The sequence below is a fragment of the Diabrotica undecimpunctata genome, chromosome 6 (genome assembly GCF_040954645.1).
Source record: "Diabrotica undecimpunctata isolate CICGRU chromosome 6, icDiaUnde3, whole genome shotgun sequence".
NCBI classification, from domain to species: domain Eukaryota; kingdom Metazoa; phylum Arthropoda; class Insecta; order Coleoptera; family Chrysomelidae; genus Diabrotica; species Diabrotica undecimpunctata.
In genome coordinates this window covers 137,248,050-137,269,914 of record NC_092808.1, presented here as the reverse complement: position 1 = coordinate 137,269,914, position 21,865 = coordinate 137,248,050, and the positions used below count along the sequence as shown (strand labels likewise).

The following is a 21,865-nucleotide window of genomic DNA, read 5'->3' as shown; positions in this document are numbered from 1 at the left end:
TTGCAAACATACACGTAACATCTTTCGTTAGATTTTTTTGCAGGTAGGGCTGTTGCGTGAGTAGGCAATCCGAAATATAATATAATGTTCTCATAACTCAGAGGTCTGCCTATACCCGCAAATCTCAAATAACCTTTCCTCGTTCCCTGGATTCGTTTATTCGTCAATACAATCCCTTTCATGCCAAATTAAATAAAAGGTAAAACGTGCAGGAGCTTCATATATACATGTAGTAAAAGCCTTGGGATATTTTTAGAAAATTATAAAGCTAATAAAAATGCATTTTTGCGGATATATAAATTATTATTTGATTGGTAAAAATAGTCATTTAATATATTTTTTTTTTGGTTAAAAAAAATGCAGCGTCGAGAAAAAAAGTTATATCGATTAAGTTCAAGCTGCTGTGCTGCAAACTGAGCACATGAAAATCTCCCAAAGTGTTATTAATTAAGACAGGGACTTCGAGATAGTGGGGGTCTAACTAAGCAACATATAGAACAAAAACTGGTTACAGTTGCAGCTGAAGTCCACTAGAAGGCAATCTAAAATTATCGCATCTAAATTGATTAAAGACTTACAGCAGGCCTATAAAGTAACTATAAGTTGAGATACTGTTAGAAATCGTCTCTACAAAATTACTTTTTATAATTGAAGATTCCAACTGTTTCCACAGATAATAACAATCCAAGATTAGAGTAATATCGAGAATATTAAGACTGAAGTAACGGTGACTGTGCTACAGTTTTTTACAGATGAATATAGATTTGGATTTCATTTAGATTCTCTTATACTTTTTTTTCGTCTTCCTCTTTATAAGCAATTCTGCTTGTTTATTGGCGGACTAATACCTCTATCAAAGGTTGTCACTCCTTTTTTTGCACGGTCTTCCGATCTAATGTCTTCATTTCTTTTTCGATCTCTCAGCGTATTTCATGTAATTCTTCTCAGTACTCTCGTCTCTGAAGTTTTCAGTAGCCTTTGCATTGTGGCTGTCTCGGGTCTTGTTTCTGAGGCATATGTCATTATTGGTCTTACACTGGCTTTATAGTGCAGCGTTAATGTGTCTGTTTCGCCATATAGTGTTATTAAGGCATCCTATCAGTCTATTTGCTTTTTGTACTTAATCTCTCACTTGTTTGTCCACGTATCCATAGCTAGACAGTGTAATTCCCATTTTATTTTCATTACTTGTTTAATACTGATGCCATTAATTTCTATTTTACATCTGGTTGGTTCTTTGCTGAATACTGTTGTTTTAGATTCTCGTCAAATAATAATATAAGGACGATTTGGAAATGTATATCGTTTGGAACATTTTCTGAAAGTCTTTCCATGCAATAATGGAGGAGGTATATTAATGACATGAGGCAAAATAATTATGGGCGGCAGAGACAACTTCGTTTTTAATATCAATCTTTAATTTATTGTTCGTACATCTGTACGTACTGCTGGCGAAAAATTTCACTTTATCATGCTGGTATGTCATACGTATCTTGTCAAATAAACTGTCAGACAAAACAGTCATCAGAACCAATATTAATATACGCTGCAGAAACATGACCTGACACATAGAGAAGAAAAATAATTTTAGAAACAGTAGAGATTAAAACTCCGAAAAATCGATGGTAAGACAGTATGGAACAGAGCTAGAAGTACAGACATGCGATAGAGATGCAAAGTGTAGAAGATGAACGACTGGATAAGAAAATGAAGACTAAACTGTAACGATCATATAAGCAAAATTCCAATAAATAGAGGAGTAAATACGGCGAGAGACGATTTCCTATGCTTCCGAGGAGGTACATTGAAAAACAAACAGATTCTTGTCTACATAAAAAGAAGAAGAGGAAGAACACTTTTTAAAACTTATTTTCTCTGTGTTTACACTTTTTTGCAAATTAATGTTTAATATATTTAATTTCCTAGGTTATTGATTCTTTTACCATATATAAGATACTTTTGTTGCTAGTTTTTTTTAATTATTTCTAGATCTCTAGTTAAGCCTAGACAAATCTGTCAAAAGAATTAACGAACACAACAAAATAAAAAATTTACAATTCGAAAATTAATGTGAAAATTTAGTCTTAAACTTACTAATAAACCCAATAGAACTATGATTGACTTACCTTGCTTACAAGCAGAGCTTTTCCGACTAGCAACACCAAAGCTTTAAAGGCTAAAGCCTTCAACAGACCAATTTTCATCACAGCTGCAGCCATCAGAGCGTTCATTCCACCATCCTTGTTCTTCTTTTTACGACCTTCTTCAATACCGGCAGTGTTGGGCTTTAAAGAAAGTCCGAGATTGAGGCTTCCATCTTTGTCAGATCCTCCGGCCAAAACAAGATCGGCTCCGTCCAACACCTAGATCATTAAAGCGTATTAATTATCTTTTAGATTGATGTTGTAACTATGCTATATATTTTTGAGTATAAAGGTGCGAATAAATTGTCACACTAAAAATATTAAGGATTTATTTTATTATCAATTCTAGAATGTTTATGAAATATGTTTTTAAAGGTTTAGTAAAGAGACAAAAGATATACCACAAGTTTACAAACCAAAATGAAGAATGTTGTGTTATGTGCCAATAGTTTTATTATATATATAGGAACTAATAGGAACTGAGACAGTTTGCTACAGGGAGAACCCATAATGCTAGAAATTGGTCTAAGTGTTATATTGGCTTTATCTATTGTTCTTCTTCATCCACTTTGTATCCACTGCTATACAAAGGCCTCCATTTTATAATTGTATTGCCGTGTAATATATGAAACCGGCTACTTCCACATTTCTTCCGCACACATTTTGATATCATCAAGCCATCTCTTATGTGGTCTTTTGACGCTGCGTTTGTCTGTCTTGGTCGCCAGTGTATCAGTTTAGATGTCCATATGTTTTAATCTTGCCGAGCTACATTTCCTACTCATTGCCATTTCGGTTCTGCAATACGTTCTAAAATACGTGCAACTTTGGGTATTTGACTGATTTCTTTATTTGTCTTTTTGTCTCCAAGACCAATACCGAACATTGTTCGTTTTATTGCTCTTTGCATAACTCTTCATTGAATTGCTGACTTTTTTGTTACAGCCATCGTTTCTAAGCCATGGGTTGCTACTTGTAATATTCAGACATCATAAACTTTCTTCTTCGGATTAATAGGGATTAATAGTATATACTTCATTTTCTTCAATGCTGCCCAAGCTAGTATTATTCTTCGTCTTATCTCTGTTGTCTGATTTTCTCTGCTCATTTTAACACATTTTATTCTTCGTTATTCAATTTTGTGTCATCTATGTATATATGTTCGTCGTCGCTACACAACACTATTGTCTTCGACATTGTCAATTCAATAGTACTTCCTAATGTAATAACTTGAGGACATTTTCTAGCGCAAGGGTAAATAATTTGGGCGACATAATGTCTCCTTGACGTACACCTCCATTTATTTAAACTTTAATTTCGCTTTTCATATCCTCATTGACTTTAACAAGGATTGTGGCATTTTCTTATATATGCTTTAAAACGTTTGTATATCTAAAATCTATTATTATATGGTTCATGGTTTGTATAAAAGCCCACATTTCAAATGAATGGAACGCTTTGTGAAATCACTGATCTTTTTAATAATGTTCTTATAGTCTAATCTGATGATCGATATTGATACCTGCTTTGAACCCTTTTCTGATACCTGCTTACTCTACTGGTTGAAATGCATCGAATTTATTAGGCGAAGTTTGGAAGAGTGAGGAGTTTGTATAAATGACAAAGAAAACTGATTGGTCGATAGTTTTATGTATGATTATTATCCCCTTTCGTTAAAAGCAGACTTATTTCTGCAATTTACCGAGCCTGTGGAATACTGCCTTTCTAAAAAAAATATTACAGAAGTTTACTTGGATATATCGATGACTTATCCTTCCATTTAAGAGCAGCCTGTTTACTACATATAAAATATTGGCTTCGATAATATTAAAAAGATTAGTACTATACGCCGAAGAAATAGTTGGTGACTACCAGTGTGGTTTCAGGCCTGGTAGATCGACTAATGATCAAATATTTACAATAAGACAAATGCTTGAAAAGTATTGGGAATATAATCACGACGTGCATCAGATTTTTATAGACTTCAAAGAGGCTTATGATTCCATTAATCGTGCAATATTATGGAAGGCAATGATCGAGCTCGGCGTACCCAAGAAACTAGCTGCGGTAACACAAATGTGTGTAAGTAACTCTTTTGCACAAGTTAGAATAGGGGGAGAAATATCAAATGCTTTTTGCGTAAATTCTGGACTGAGACACCGAGATCCGTTGTCCCCATTGTTGTTTAACCTGGCCTTAGAATATGTTATGCGAAAAATATATCCAAAAATCAAACCAGACATAACTGCTCGGGAAGCAAACATCATACTCGCCCTTGCTGATGACGTAGACGCAGTAGCACAATCAACACTAGAAATTAAGGATATTTTCTCGAGCTCTGAAGAAGCTGCATTAAACATCGGTCTAAAAATAAATGAAGACAAAACAAAATACATGGTCGTTTCAAACCAAGAATGACGGCGAATACGGCAAAACATTACTATAAATGATCACAACTTCGAAATGGTTAAAGAATTTTAATATTTAGGGGCAACAATCACAAATGACAACAAATTAGAGCGAGAAGTTGAAACGAGAATAATGGCAGGAAACAGATCTTTCTTTGCAATGCAACATCTAATGAAGTCAAAACTTCTTTCACGAAGTACAAAAATCCGGATATACAAGACCATAATACGACCAGCAGTCGCGTATGGAAGCGAAACATGGACGCTAACAAAAAGAGAAATAAATAAATTGCTGGTGTGGGAACGTAAAATATTTCGAATGATATATGGCCCTTGCAGAGACAGCGTGACAAACGAATGGAGTAGCAGATACAATAACGAGCTGGAGTCTCTATTCGGAAAATAAAATCTAGTCAGGGGGAAAGGCCACAGGAAAGAAGGTCTGTAGGGCGGTCTAGAAAAAGGTGGAAAGATGCACTAAAAGAAGATCTAGAGAAAATGGGAGTGCGACAATGGTAATAACTGGCACAGGACCGATAAACATAGAAGGCAATAGTAAACACGGCAAAGACTCACGAAGAGTTATAGCGCCATTAATGATGATGATGATGTTTTCTTCTTTTGATATTTCTTGAGTATCTTCAGAATTTATATATTTTTGGGACTTTGGGACTAAAATTCTGGTGGTTAGCTTGTATATTCGAGTCATATGTTTATTATCTTAGAATAGATAGTGCTTAATTGTTACACATTTCTCAGCCAACACTAAAACTCTTAAAATGAAAGAACATTTCAGATAGACATTAGTAAAATTATATTTGAAAAGATGTAGACAGTCTCCACTGAACTGTGACTTTGTTGGGGGAATGTTCAGCATTTGGCTGAAGGATATTTGAAAAGAAATGAGACAATTTAATAAAAACTATTACAATTTTTTGTTTATTTTACAAATAAAACAACAAACTGTTGTGTATAAGCTACGTAAGTAGTAATTCAATCAAATTAAGTTAGTGCTAACTCAATCAAAGGAAGTAATATGAAAGAAATCCAACGTAAGAAAGTAATAATTTGATACAGGTCTCGCTCTTGGCAAAACGCCGAACAAGGTGTATAGAAATCTTTTATTTCTTTTATTGGAAATTTCTTTGTCTACATTCGTAATTTAACCCAGAACGTAATTTGTTTTTTTTTTTATATTTCTCACAGCTTATATCGATGAACACGTGGGGGATTGAACTAAAACGATACATAGTTAAACAGATCCGTTCCTGAGAAATTTTGATTAAAAGTTTGAAAAAAAAGGTAGTTTAATACAATGTCTATATATAAATATATTTATGTATAGACATTGCAAGTTATTTGCTGACAACGTAAGAAACTGTGCAGTTTTTAACGTTCTAGGAAAAAATTTTAAAAATATGTAAATTTCGCAGTGTGACCAAGGAAAAACCGTTCAATATTTTCAAAAACTTGATGAATTATAAATACTATAAACATTGGTTAAACATTGTTTGTGCAACTTCTCAAACTGTTTTACAACTAGTGATAATTTTAACTTTAATAATATTAGGACACCACTTTCATGCATTTGTTGTTTACCAAAGGGGCTGCAGTAGCCATATAATTACATTTTCTGGATGAATTAGGTCAGAGCTTTCTTTGAAAGTCACTTCGCATCAATTTTAAGTAGACCACTCTCATGCAATCGCATTAAGTTTACAGTCGGTCAAAGTTGAATCACGATCACGGCAATACAATAAATAATTAAAAAGATGAAAGGCCTTTTCAAACATGCTAGAAGCAAAGAACGGAAATAAACGGTTTGTTGTTGAAGGCTAAGTAAGTTTCTTAATAAGATATATTGATGTAATGAAGTATTATAAATTTAAACAAATAAATTAGGAAAGGTATTTTTTGTAGATGTATAAATAGCAAGAAGTTTGATGTTTTGATTATAAATTAGTGAGTACAGATCGGTAATAACAGTAAAAAGCTTTGTAAATATTATGTTCGATTTCTTACATGTAATAATTACTGTATACTTCACGAAAGTAAGCGAATGGATAATATTAAGAAAACTTTGTTGGTTGCTATACATAATAGCTGTGTTGAAATCTTTCTATACCATGCTCTTAGGTTAGCAATCCTGGATATGCTTCTTCGCCCTCTGGCCCTTTTCCCTTCAATTTTACCTTACAGAATACATTGGAGTAGCTCATATTTGCCTTGTTTTCTCATTATATGTCCCAAGGCTTTTGACAAAGTCAAACACGATCAGCTAATAGAATGCTTGCAAAAAAAGAACCTGGATCCAAACGACATTAATACAATACGTGAACTCTACTGGAACCAAAACGCCTCTGTCAGAACTGAAATGGGTGATACTGAAACCATAAACATCCAAAGATGAGTTAGACAAGGTTGTATACTATCACCATTATTATTTAACTTGTACTCAGAGGACATCTTTGCACATGCTCTAAATGAAGCACAAGAAGGAATTAAAGTCAATGGAAAATCGTGAACAATATCAGGTATGCCGATGATACAGTACTTATTGCTGGAAGTGAAGAAGAACTACAAATTCTGTTAACCAAAGTAGTGCGAGAAGGAGAACTATACGGCCTTAAGGTCAATGCAAAAAAGACCAAAACAATGGTAATTTCAAAAAAACACACACCAGTTATAAACATACTAGTCAACAACAATCTAGTTGAACAAGTGAAAAAGTTTAAGTATCTAGGCTGTTGGATACATAAAACCTTAGACCAAGAACAAGAGGGGAAATGTAGAATAGAACAGGCAAGAAACACCTTCTTAAAGATGCGACAGTTACTCACTACCCGCAATCTTGATTTGTCCCTACGATACCGCATGATAAAGTGTTATGTATACAGTGTACTATTACACGGCGTGGAAGCTTGGACGTTAACAGTCAGCTCGTTACGACATTTAGAGAGCTTTGAGATGTGAGTATTTCATCGTATGATGAAAATTCCATGGATCGACCGTGTTAGAAATGAAGAAGTTTTAAGGCGTATGAATAGAGAACGTGAACTCACAGAAATTGTCAAGAAGCGTAAAACGTCTTATCTTGGACACATATTTAGACACGACAGGTATAACTTCCTTTAGCTTTTTATAGAAGGGAAAATAGAAGGCAGACGCGGACCGGGTAGACGACAAATGACCTGGCTGCGCAACATCAAAGATTGGATAGGATTAGACTTTCAAAGTTTAATAAGGAAAGCCCAAAATAGGGAAGACTTTGCAGAGGTCATCGCCAACCTTCGCTAAGAAGACGGCACCTAAAGAAGATGTCCCAAGTACTGCAGCTTACTGCCCTTCACGATGTTAACCAAATCCGAGGCTGTGTTCATCTTAAGAAGTACTTCTTCATTGGTGACTTTGTCTGTTAATGGTATCTTGAGGATCCTTCTGTATAATCATAGCTGAAAAGCCTGAAGTTTTGATAGAGTTTCCGCCTTCGATGTCTACGTTTCTACTCCGAACAGAAGCACTGAGTATACGTAACATTTAAGAAGCCTTATTTTTGTTTCTAGGATGAGGTCATTACTCTTGAACACAGAGCTCATAGTCAGGAATGCACGTTTTGTCTTTCCAATGTGACAGAAAGAGGAGAGGCGTTTAATCTCTTGGGTATTGACCCGCGACTCATTGATTATAGTTCCCACGTAGTTGTATTGTCAGACACGTTCAATTCTCATTTTATTCACATACAGATTTGCTCCAGTTATGTTTTCCTTGCTGATGATCATTAGCTTGGTTTTGCTTGTACTTATATCCAGTCCATATATTCTACTTGTTTCTGTTATTTTGTTGAGAATAATATACTTAAAACTTGACATAGTCCTATTAGAACAAAAACCGTGGCCCTAGTTAAGACTCATGGCATATACTTTACATTAAAAAATCATTGAGAGCGCAAGTTTGCATAAAAAATAATGAAACCGCGAAAATGTTGAATAGTTTTCTAATTATTTGTTACGTGAAAGTCGAAAATAAATAAAATTTTGCAAAGAAAATTGTAAAAGCGAACAAAAAACAGAAAATAAATTTTCAAATAGATGAAAACTCCAGAAATCGAAAAAAAGCAAGAAGTGTTTTATGTAAAAATTAATTTAAATATTGTTTTAATATTTTCGCAGTTCCTATAGTTTCCAACCACTTTCTGATTTCCCTTTGTAATTTCCAAACATTTTCCAACTTAAAAGATACCGTTTTGGATGAGTGTCCCTCAATACCACAAGATAAGTAGTTTAATGTTGAATGACAATGATTGATGAGACACGAATTAGATAAATCATTTTGCACGATTTCCCGATCAGCACCAGTTCATTTTATGCGACAATTAATTTTGGCCGTCTTCGTCAATTAATATGTTCCTTTGTGTTCATGTTAATTGACACGCATCATCCTTATTATCAAGTCGTCGTCTAAGCTGAATAACTAACTACAAGTGAAAGGGGGAAACACTGCGGAAGAATCTTTAGTATATGCGAAAAGTGTACTTAACAAGACAAATTTAAATAAAGTAGTGTTTTTAAGTCACAATACAATAAACAATGAATATACAATTGAAAATTACAACTAATTTACAACTGATTGATTTACAATTTAATCTTTTATTCGTAACTCCAAAACGCTATTATTTTTTACAATTATCTTTAGAAAATTTGTATTTAGTAACATGTTTTATTACAATGAAGTTGGTCATTGGTATCATGCCTCTAGACATACATGTCAAAGAGGTTGCGCTGGTGACAATGATGCGACTGAGCTCAACTGGTGCAAATCTTGATGTAGGAATGGGACAACTGAGAACTTGTTTCTGGCGGGGAGAGCTGGATGCACTACCCCTACTACAGACAGGCTGCGACACAATTAAACCAAAGTTTGTCTTTGACAACCCCTACAAAACCGAAACAAGACAATGTAGGGAGGCAAACGTGCCAAATGCGTATTGCATATACACCGATGGCTCCAAAATGGAAGAAGACTCAGGATGCGGAATATATTCCAGATCACTGAACCTAAGAATAAAGTGAAGTATGGTCAAAAATGCAGCTTAGTTCAGATAGAACTGGCGGGTATCTCCATAGCTGCACAAGATATAACCCAAAAAGGTATAGCCGGGAAACTATAATATTTTGCACAGATAGCAGACAGGCGCTACTAACCTTGAATAGACCACGTGTCACATCAGAGTTAGTAGCGGAGTGTCACGAGTCACTAACTTAAGCTTCAGATGTGGGTTAAAGGGCACAATAGGAATAAAGGCAACCGCATTGCTGAACAATTGGCTAGGAAGGCGGCAGGCCTAAGACTCTTAGGATCTGGGAATCTTTTTGGTTGGTCAACTACAACAATCACGGAAATTATCAAATGTCACTTCCGTTCGCAAACAATCAAAAGATAGGAAGAAGGGCAAGGATGTAGAATTGCCAGGGTAATACTAAGTAACCTTGAAAAGTTAGCATCAAAGAAGTACTTGGGAATGACCAGGAAAAAACTACGCTTGATAGTTGGTTTTTTAACTGGTCATTGTCAACTAAACACCTCCACATACTGGGGCTAGTAGACAAACCTCTATGCAGGAAGTATGAACGAGAAGAGAAACTGTAGAGCATATCCTATGTAAATGCCTGAAGTTATAATTAATAGGAGAGAACGCGTTCGGTGAGTCCTGGCCCACACATGCCCATATAAGAGAGATGTCCCTTAGTGACTAGTCCACCTTCCTAGAAATGACAGGATGCGCAATGAGCTAAGGATGACAGCTTCCTTTGAGGATGCACAATGGGTCAATTGTGGCATAGGTGCTGTGGAACTTAACTCACCCTCCCTACTCTACAGATGCAGATATTTTATTAATTTCTTGGATATAGGGATTTGGGTTCAAAAATTCTATAAAACGGGGTTTTTTTTCTTTTGCAATAAATTTTTGCATTTTCTACTTTGTGTGTTTAATCATGTGATATATTCAGTGTCAAATATTTTCATATCGTTGTCAAGAATGAAAATGTAAGTTTTTATAACATTTTTATTTATGAGTATTCCTATGTTTTAATATTTCTTCTTCTAAAACATTAGTACTTACACGAAATAGGTCATAAATAAAAATTGTCAGAAGACAAAAAAGCTAGCATTATATGTGAAATAGATTCACAATTGAGCAGTCCAGAGCAGATTTCAGAAGGATGTTTAGAATGCATTATGTAGCAAAGGTATAAAATTTTTATTGTATATCTGCCTACACCGCTGCTATGTGTTCTTGGTCTTAGTTTATGCTGTCGATCTTGGACTGGCTGTGGCCTGTGGTTGTGGCTTTTGAAATGTAGTACTATAGAAGGATTATAAAGTTTCTTACGTGGAGAAGATTCGAAACTCCACAATAGTAGAACGTCTCAGCAAGACCATCAAGATTATAAAAAGCATCAAGATGAAAAAGCTGGAGTATTTCGAATATGTAATGAAAGGCACCAAATATAGGTTTCTTCAAATATTGTACAAGGGGAAAAAGCTGAATAACGAGGTCCAGGACGAAGAAAGTCTTAATGGTTGAAGAACTTGAGAGATTAGTATAGCATTGATCTTCTTCTTAGGGTGCCTGTCCGTTCCAAACTTTGGCGATCATTTTGGCTATGATGACTTTGTTGGTTCGATACGAAAATATACGAAATAGCTGTGTTGAGGTCTTTCTATACCATGCTCTTAGGCTAGCAAGCCAGAATATTCTTCTTCGTCCTGGGGCCCTTTATCCTTTAATTTTAGCTTGAAAATGCTTTGAAATAGCTCATATCTGCCTTGATTACTCATTATATGTCCCAAGCTTATGGCCCTTTACGATGTTGACCAAATTCGCGGTTGTGTTCATCCTCCGTAGTAGTTCTTCATTGGTGACTTTGTCTGTCCATGGTATCTTCAGGATCCTTCTGTATAACCATAGCTCAAACTTCTACTCCGTACAGAAGCACTGAGTACACATAACATTTAAAAAGCCTTATTTTTGTTTCTAGGGTGAGGCCATAGCTCTTAAACACAGAGTTTATACTCTTTTTGCCTTTCCGATGCGAAATTTAATCTTTTGGGTATTGTCCCATGACTAATTGATTATAATTCCCAAGTAATTCTACTGTATTGTGTGTTGTCCTTGCTGATGATCATTAGCTTGGTTTTGCTAGTGTTTATATCCAGTCCATATATTCTACTTGTTTCCATGTACAAAAATGTGCTTTGAGTACAGTTTGAATATCAGTGGTGAAAATATGCACCCCTGTCTCACTCCTCTTAATATTGATACAAGCATACTATTTGGGGTGGCAGTAAATAAGATTAAAATATCTATGATAATAACCAACGTTATAAAACGACATGATACATGAAGAAGAAGACATATTATTTAAGTTAGAATAAACAAGACTTTTTTTATGATCATTAAAAAATTAATGATAACAACGACGTTTTATTTAAAGAAAACTTACCTTCCATTTCAGGGATCTTGTCTTAATAAAGTTAAAAGCTTTGTTCATCAAAACTTCATACAATTGTTCTTCTTCGCCCATTTTCTCAACTTCATTTAAACCTCTGGAAGATTCCACGTTGACAGTTTCAGTGGACGTCTGTGTGATTTCAATATCACCTAGTTCAATATACGATTTCTTTAGTAGCCTGTTGAAATAGTTTACCAACTTCAGCATCATGCAGGAACTGATATCTTGATTGGAACATTTCACGTTGAGTTTCTTGAAAAGTGATTCTTCAATTGTTGATTTTTCTGGATGAACCTGTAACAATATTGTTTAATTAAAAAAAGTCTTTACTAAAATTATCTGTCTACAGTAATACGGTATTTACCGAAGCGCTCTCAGATTCATTAGAAGGTATATCTATCAATGGAGAAATTTTGAATAACTTGCGTTTTGCAGACAAACATCCAATTGATTATTGAGGATACTGTTATTGAGAGTATTGGTACGTACCAATACTCAAGAACATGGATAACATCAAATGTAGACCAAACCAAAGAAATTAAGACAAGTATTGAAATAGCACGTGCGTCATTCGTTAACCTTAAAGAGGTTCTTTGTTTTCGGGATATAAGGTTAGGACTACGCCTAAAAATGCTTCGGTGTTACGTATTCACTACTCTTCTTTATGGCTTGGAAGCATGGACATTGAAACAAGTGCATCTGAATAAGTTGACTACCTTTGAATTTTAGTGTTACAGAAGAATCCTACGAATATCATGGACTCAAATATTATCAAACACAGAAGTTACTAGAAAAATAGAAAATGAAGCTAAACTATTGACTATCAAAAGGAAAAAACTTGAGTACTTGGGCCATGTTATTAGAGGGCAAAGATACTCATTATTGTAGCTTATTATGCGAGGTTAAATTCAAGGAAAGCGAAATATGGGAAGAATATCGTGGAGAATCTAACTGAAAAAATTGAATACAAGAAACACATAGGAACAAATTAGTACATATACACCAGAACTCAAAAATTAAGTTTTTAGTAGAAATGTCACATCCAAAGCAAGGACGCACAATGTATAGCACAAACCTCTGAATATAGAAAAAAAATTTAAACAAATCTTTGATTACCCCTATTCATTATACCAATGATGACCAATATGGTTCCCAGCGAAGAGATACAGATCAATAACAACAAGGTAGAATTAATCGATAAATACACATACTTGGGTCATGAAATCAGAATAACCAGAGACAACCAAACCTGCGAGCTAAATAGACGAATCACGTTGGGATGGGCGGCATATGGAAGGATGAGAGACATTTTTAAAACAAATACTCCAATTCACCTGAAAAGGAAGGCATTTAACCAATGCATCCTACCAGTCTTGACCTACGGAGCAGAGACCCTAACTTTAACGAAAGCTACTGCCGAAAAACTGAGGGTAACACAAAGGCGAATGGAGAGATCAATGCTGGGTCTGACCTTGAAAGATCGCGTGAGAAATGAGAAGATACGCCGACGAACTGGCGTTGACGATATTATACTGCGAATCAATAAACAAAAGTGGAGGTGGGCTGGACATGTTGCTAGAATGGAAGACGGAAGATGGACGAAGAGATTATTGGAGTGGAGACCAAGAGCCGACAAGCGAAGTCGAGGCAGACCACCCACCCGATGGACCGACGACCTAAGGAGAATAGAAACAAACTGGATTGCAGCAGCTAGAGATAGAGAGAACTGGAGACGTTTGGAGGAGGCCTATATCCAACAATGGATGTGAAAACGGGGCTGGATGATGATGATGATGAATCATTATACAACACGAAAGCTACTCACCATTCATGGCTAAATCCATGACAAGTTTTCTGCTCTGTATGCCACTCTATCGGCCAAAAAACTGCCCTACACAATATTAAAAGGAGAGATCCGCATGTATTAGTCTCGACTAAAACTTTGCAGGACATTAAACTATATAAGAAATAGCGTAGCTCTAGTAAAGATAAAAAAAATAAGGTGTAACCTCGAAACGACTGAAAGTGACCTGTGGGAGTTCAAAAACAATGGATCACCTTCTGTCGTATCCCAGGTGCCTTCCAGTTGGCACCATCGACGATATATTGTTGGTAAGCGATTATGCAATACACAAGGCTCGTGACTGAGTCAAGAAACAAGAACTAACCTAACCTCAGACAAGACCTAAACATTAGACAAGAGTCCGAAGTCGAAAAAGTAAAGTAAGTAGTGGACAAAAACCCCATGAGATATTTAAAAGGGATCATTTGAACCTAGCATGCATCACATATAAATCAATACTACAATAATGTAATAAAAACTTTATAAACTCTGCTGTCAATTTTTATCGGTTGAGATGGCTACACAGATAGGGTAAACTCACCAAGTGGGGGAGGGGGTTGGATTTTTGTACGGCGTTTATAACATGTAGGTAATAATACAAAAATAATAACCTGTGACCAAATGCCGTACAAAAATATTAGTACCCAGTAGCAAGGACTTTAATTAGGTATGCGTTATTTAAGATTATTTTTTGCCGTGCCATAGATATCGGCTGGTACAGGGGTAAGAAATCTAAGGCGCAACCCTTGATTTTAACACCCATTCATTGAAAAATGTACGGCATTAATTCCAAATACTTAATTGATGCGTAAAAGAATTTTTGGCAACTATGCCGTCTAAAAGTTGTGGTTCTTGCAAATGTTTATTAACAGTTATCTGTACTTGGGAATATAATAATTGATTTTTCGGTAAGATAATTATTTCTTGTACAGTAGTCACTTTTTGGACAAAATATACCTAAAAACTATCAAACTAATTTATAGCCGGTTATAATAAATGGTAAAAACTAAAAATTTGAAAAATAAAACAAAAAACAAAAATTCGAAAATCGAACATATTTTTAAAGTACCCTGTGGTGTATATTATATTATATTTTAAATACTATGGCTGCTATTAGCTATGTAAAAGTACACAAATGAAAAAAAACAACGCGGGACATTTTTAACTAATTGATTTTGCACAACTGATACAGTCTATTGAAATGTTATATTTTTTAGGGCTTAGTGTGCATTTCTTAGAGCACGCAATTCGATTTTTTTGAGGTATTGGGAAAAATAGTATGCTGAGCTTTTGGTATGGGGCTATATACTACTTTGGTACATTAATAATCGAGGTTAGTGCTTGAAAAACAGATATCCGGGTTTTATCCTCTTTTCCATACTGTGCTCTGAAGAAATGGTGGTAGTTTATGATCATGGATTAATGTGAGACAACTCGCTTCAGCTCATGCTTCTACTGCGTCTCCGTTTAGATCTGTGAATCTGTTTATCCCCAAAGTATACTGTGAGTGTTGAAGTCTCCCAATATAAGCTGATCGATGGTTATAATCTCTAGACTCTAGACTGTTTACGTTCGTCGTTTTTACTAAAAAAAGTGAATTCTATTGCTTAACCATATTTACTTTTGGCCAACAAGAAGTGAAAATTTTAATTCAAAATAAAGTAGTTATTTCGATTAATAAACTTTTATTTAAAGTAATATTTTGGTCTTGTTTAGTTCTAGAATCCTTATTTACAATAGATCACAATAGATCTGAAAAAGTCACAGTGAAATATGCCAAAAGCCACCTCATTAATTAAATCTATATATCTATCAATTCATCTATCTATCTACCTATTCATGTATCTATCTATTTACAATAACATAAAAAGATAAAATGAGCTGATAGTTATACTATCTTTGAGTCAGAGTTTATAAAAACTATATCGAAAACAAGATTCGATCTATATCATGAAATAAGTTATAATCTCGAGACGATAATAATAATGTTCACAGCTCTTTTTTAGTTTTAATAACCGACTTCTAACAAAATAATAATGATCGTTGTTACTCGTAGGATGGGACGAGAAGAATTCGGAAACATAATTCAAGAAAATTTTATTAAGGAGTGGTGCTAAGTAGGTAACCATTACGAATAGCACTCGATACAATTCAGTTTAATAACATCATTTCTATTTACCGCCTGATCCGATTAGTTCATTTTCACACGATTGTAATTGTGCTTGATAAAAGAGAAATTATAAATCAGATAAGATGGGCATGTAGTATATGAACTGTTAGCTCTGCCGACATGTGGTACTTCCCTTTATTTTCGAACACAAGTATACTTTCTAAATAGATACTGATGGATAAACTAACTTGGCTGTGTACTACTGTTACTTTTACATACATGTAAAAAGCAGAAAAAGAAATTATAAGCTTGACTAGATATAGTAAAGATATTTTAGTTTTTATTGGATGGAGTAGATGCTTGTAAATAGGCATTATCAAATATGCGGTATATGATGTTAAAACAAGTAACAGTATCCTTGCAGAACTCAGACTGAAATATTTAATTACACATTGTTAGAATTGTGTTTTAGATGATTTTTTTTATATTCGCACTGTCTCTCTATTGTGGTCGGTGTTTTGTTTCTATTTTTTACTTGATAATATATTCTGCTTCTATTTTCCGCCTTTAAATACCTTTCCTAAGACTATTTTCTAACTTTTCCATCCAGCTTCTCGTTAATTGGCATATTTTTCTTCGTTTAATGGTGTCTTTAAATAAAATCATTTGAGTTAAATTTATTTTATTTGTTCCAATCATCTATTTTTTGCACAAAGACACAGATTGTGATTGTGATTTTTATGCTGATTTTAGGCTTAATAAACTTTTTTTTTATCCTCTCCACAATAATTATAGCATATTTTGTTCGCCTATTTTCTCCATTCTTCTTCGGTTTCATTGAGCTCTTATGTTCCACTTGCAAGCCGTATGGTTCATCTTATTCTTGTATCACCATCCAACCTTAAAAGTCTTGTGCTTTCGAGCTAATCTATGTAGCACCGCTCTCATCCAGTTTTCATTTAGCCTTCTTAAATCGTCAGTCCATCGTGTATGCGGTCAACTGACGCATCTCTTGTCTTCCCTTGGTTTTCATTTCAATAATCTCTTTGGTTATCGCCCAATCGTCATTCTAGGTATGTGTCTTGTCCATCTCCATTATAGCCTGGCTATCCTTTCGGTGACGTCAGTCACCCTGGTTCTTCTCCTCACCTCTTCGTTTTTATTTTGTCTCGCAGAGTTATTCCTTTCATGTATTGCTTTATTTTTCTCTATGTGACTCTCAGTTTGGTAGTAGAGAGTTTTGTTAAAGTATTATTCAAATAATTTTCCCTTCAGGCGGGTGAGCAGCTCACTTTTGAATGTTTCTCTCAGTTTTCCATATGATTCTCATGTAATACTCAAGACCGATTCTTCCCGTTAGTTCATAGTTCTCATTATCCACGCCAATTATTTAAGTCTTTGTTTTTCTGACGATATGGTTATTTTCGCTCTCAATAACCTATGATCAATAGTTGTACTAAACTTGTCTTTAAATAATTCTTTTTTGCTTGTTAAGAAATAGTCGATTTCGTTCATTTTATTTTCATCAGGGCTTTCCCATGTCGATATTTTGTGGCTTTTCTTTTTAAAAAAGCTGTACATTCAATAGGGATTGTTTTACAGAAAGAAAGAACCGTTGTGTTCCTCTATAATTTGTGCCTTTGCTTTTAAAATTTCCCAATGTTATTTGAGAGGGATCTTCCTTAATGCCTATTTTAGCATTGAAATCACCACCTGTTATTAAGAAGTGGCTCAAGATTTCGCTCAGTGCACAGATGCCCATTTAGCAACAAACTTTATTTTTTAAATATTTCTTATTATTTTTTTAGTCTACCATTTGATTGCTCCTATTAATGTACACTTAAAGTACAAAACACAATATAGCAAGTGTTCTTGATAATATTAATTCCCAAAAGCAGACCAACACCATGGTTACCTAACAATAAAATTTGAAATCATTTAGCGAAAGAAAAAAAAAGCTGGCATACTTGAAATACAAAAGTCCATTGAACCTGGAAAGCGCTTGGCATGTATTGACTTAAAAATCGAAGTAACAAGAGTTTAAACATTAAGAAGAATATTTGTAATGTTTTACGTATATTATGCGTGTAAACTTGGACAGTGAGTGTGCTACGTTATCTTCACGTTATGTTTGTTTATTTTTGACCTCTTCCCATAGTCAAATATTTTTAATTTTTACTATTTATTTTCAATCCGTAAGTACTTCTTGAATTTTATAGTTCACTAAAAATTCTATATTTTTCATTAATTTTTAAGTTTATAGTTTAAATATACCTTTAAAAGTAAAGCATTGAAAATGCTTAATGGCTCTGATAAACATCTGATGGCAAAGATAAATAGCTCTAAATTAAAGTAAGGTAATTAAGTATTAACAGAAAGCAAAAGTTTCTTATCAACCTCGCGAAATTGTTAACTTTTTACATCGTTATTCTAATGATATAATGTAATGTTATTACTAAAATAATTCAAAAGAAATTATATGCAGAAAGAATCCAAGATCTCCATGTGTTCAATCCAATGTTTCAGATTGGGTTTCTTTATGGATTCTTGTTTAAACAAATCCGAAGAGTGCTGTGCGAAGTTTTTGGGCAGAAATTGTTTAAACAATTTTTTTAAATAAATTCCCAAAAACACATTTTTTTGTTCCCGAAAATATTTTTTTGTTTTTTGTGCTATTTTTAACAAAAACGGTATCCTGTTATTTTGTCTTTAGTTGACAGTTCCTGAGTTTTAAGCGATTCAAAATCCGAAAAATACAAAAATATGCATTTTCAAGGCTTGCAAACTCATACGTAAATTGTTATATTTGAGTTTAGCAAGTGCCTAAATTAAAGTTTAAACATTTATTTTCAAAATTCTGAAGAGCAAAATTGTACATACAGTTTGTGTAGAAATCCTATATCTTTTTAACTCTAAAGAATGTAAAATTGTTTTTGTTGTCGGAAAACAATGGTAACAATCAAAAATTATTGCCCACAAATCTTAATTGGGACATAATATGTGTACGATATTGAAGATGTATTAATAATAAAATTCTTTGTTTTCGGTATGACCGTTTCAACTAAAGTTCTAGATGTTTGATCTATCCTAGGACATGATTTAACAACTATCAAGTTTCTAGTGGGTATGATGATTTTTTAAGCACAACATGTTAACCTATTAAATTATTAAGTAATATTGACTTCTTCTTCTTCTTCTTCGTGCGACTAGGATTACTCCTGTTTGTCTGCCTCTTGTTCTGTTTCAGTCGTTGTTGACTGTACATTAACTTTCCACCTTTTTGGTGGCCTTCCAAAGGGGCTTCGGCCATACATATTGCCATATTGTTGTTTTTACAGATGTTCGCTAATCTATCTGGTCCTATTCTGTTTACATGTTTGTTCCAGCTTTTTTTCTTGTTTTTATTTACCTGTTAATATTTTGAATTTTGCATTGTTCGCGTATACTTCTGTTGGGTTGCATGTCTTTTAATGATATGCCTTAATATATTGATTTGTTGTTTCGTCTTTCTTGTATCGGTCCTTGTATCCGCTGCATACGTTAATATCGGTCCTACTGTTGTCTTGTATACTTTCATTTTACTTTCCGAGGTCAGATATTTGTTTCTCCATATGGTTTATCGGAGGCAACCACTTACTCTTGCCGCTTTTGATGCTTGCCTTGTGGTCTCTGTTCTTATATCCCTGTCAGTAGTGATCTCTACTCCTAGGTAATTGAATTTCATTACTTGTTCTACAAGTTGGCCGTCTATTTCTAGTTTGCATCTACGTGACTCTTTACTGATCACTATACATTTAGTTTTTTCTCCTGATATTCTCATATTAAGTTTGTTTACTGTGATATTGAAGGTGTGGAGCTGCTTTTGTAGGCATCTGAGCAAGTCTCCTTGGCGGATTCCTCCTTTTAGTTCTATGCAATCTGTTTCCCCTTTTGACATTATAACTATGGTCTTGTTGTTGTTGTTAATTTCATTAATTGTCCTTATTATCTAATGGTCTATTTGTTCAGCTTGTAATAAATTTAAGATGTCATTTCGCTTCACCCTGTCAAAAGCACTTTTTAAATCTACAAAGTACATGTATGCTCGTTTTCCATATTCAATAGACTTCTCTATTATTTGTCTGATAATAAAAATTGCGTCTATTGTGCTGCGGTTCTTCCGGAAGCCTTGTTGTTCATCTGTCATGTTCGCTTTTTCCTCGATTTTATCTTTTATGACTGCCATTAACAATTTTAATGTACTATTCATCAGACTAATGCCTCTATAATTTTCAGAATTTATCGAGTCTCCCTTTTTAAGTATCGGTAGCAGGAGACTTTTCTTCATTCCGCTGGTATTACTCCGGTATTTATTATATCGACGAATAATGTTAGGAGCCACTTGCGTAGTATTGTTCATCCATATTTTAGCAGTTCATTGTTTATCTTATCAGGACCAGGTGCTTGTCTGTTTTTTAATTTTTACATTCGTTCTTGTAGCTCTTCTTCTGATTTTAGTACTCTATTGTGAGTTTTGTTAATGAAATGCTCTCTCCATTGTTCCTCCGTAATGTTATCTATGCGTACAAATTCATTCATTTCTGTTTTTTGTCTCCTTATCATCTTCCACACCTTTTTCTGGGATCCATAGAGGTCGTATTCCATATCTTTGGTAAATTTCTCCCAGTGTTCTTTTTTGATGTTATTTATTTCTCGGTTTACCCTATTCCTGATTCTCACGTAGTCTTCTCGTGCCTTCGGTGTCTTCACTCCTTTGTATATTAGGAAAGCTTGTTTCTTTTCATTTGCTAGTGCTTTTACCCTTTCGTCATACCATGGTGTTTTGTATTCTCGTTTATTTTTGTTAACTTTTCTTTTACCTAAAGCTTCTTCCGCTGCTTGTAGGATACATTTTTTAATAATTTTCCAGGTTTCTTCTATATTCTTTTTAGTCTCTAGGTTATGGCTGTTTAGCTTTTCTGTTAGTCTGTTTCTATAAAAGTTTTGTGTCCCTTCTTCAGTAAAATATATGAACAATAACAGGTTTTAACAGTTTTAATTAATTTGATTGAAATTTTCCTACTCACTACTTTTCAGCAAATAAAAATATGTTGATCTTTAAACACATTTAATAATTGCCATATTAATGATCACAGGAAATATGTATTGGCCACAAAAAAAGTTAACAACTTGATATTTATGTATCTCCCTATCAAGACAATTAATACTCTAACGAATTTAAAAAGAGTCAATATAAAAATTCTAATTCGAAGGTTTGTTCATCCCCGCAATTAAATTCTATGGTTTTCGTTTTTAATTTGATATTGAATAACATTTTGCGTCCTCGATTAACCCTTAAAATGATTTCACGCTGCCTAGGAATAATCTAAAAACAACTTTTAAGGTTTTATAAAGCTTTTAATTATACTTACATACGTCAATATACAAAAAAATATTTTAACATTATTCTGTTATTCTAATGCAATCTTAAAGATATCCAATATTCTCTTTAACACAATATATTGGTTTCTCTCTTTTATTTTCCGAAAAAAAAAACTGGTACAATCTTAACCGTCAATAAATAAACTATTACATCAACACTTTTTTTCATTATTTTTTTTTTCACGTGCTACTAACAAGTAATAGATACGTGCGACGTCTAGATTGCTTTTTTGCGACAGTTTTTTCTCGTTTTCAATAAAGCGAAAGGATGATTTGCAGAATTACGGCTCATAGTACATCGTGCATTAAGATTGCTTTTTTATTTACTTGCGTTTTCTATGTTCTGCTCTTGTTTGTAACAATATTATAGGTATACATTACTGATTACTAGGCGGGTATTTTCGTGCATTACATATATATGTTTG

General features: G+C 34.1%; 1 protein-coding gene across 1 annotated transcript in view; it reads right to left on the bottom strand.

The window, feature by feature from the left end:
- The window catches only part of LOC140443974 (uncharacterized), a 50,121-nt gene that overhangs the window by 16,325 nt on the left and 11,931 nt on the right, over positions 1-21,865 (bottom strand). The window contains exons 2-3 of the mRNA XM_072535521.1: positions 12,058-12,360; positions 2,127-2,363 (exon numbers count right to left, since the gene is read on the bottom strand). Coding sequence (XP_072391622.1) covers positions 2,127-2,363; positions 12,058-12,360 — 540 coding nt within the window. The remainder of the gene's footprint in view (positions 1-2,126; positions 2,364-12,057; positions 12,361-21,865) is intronic.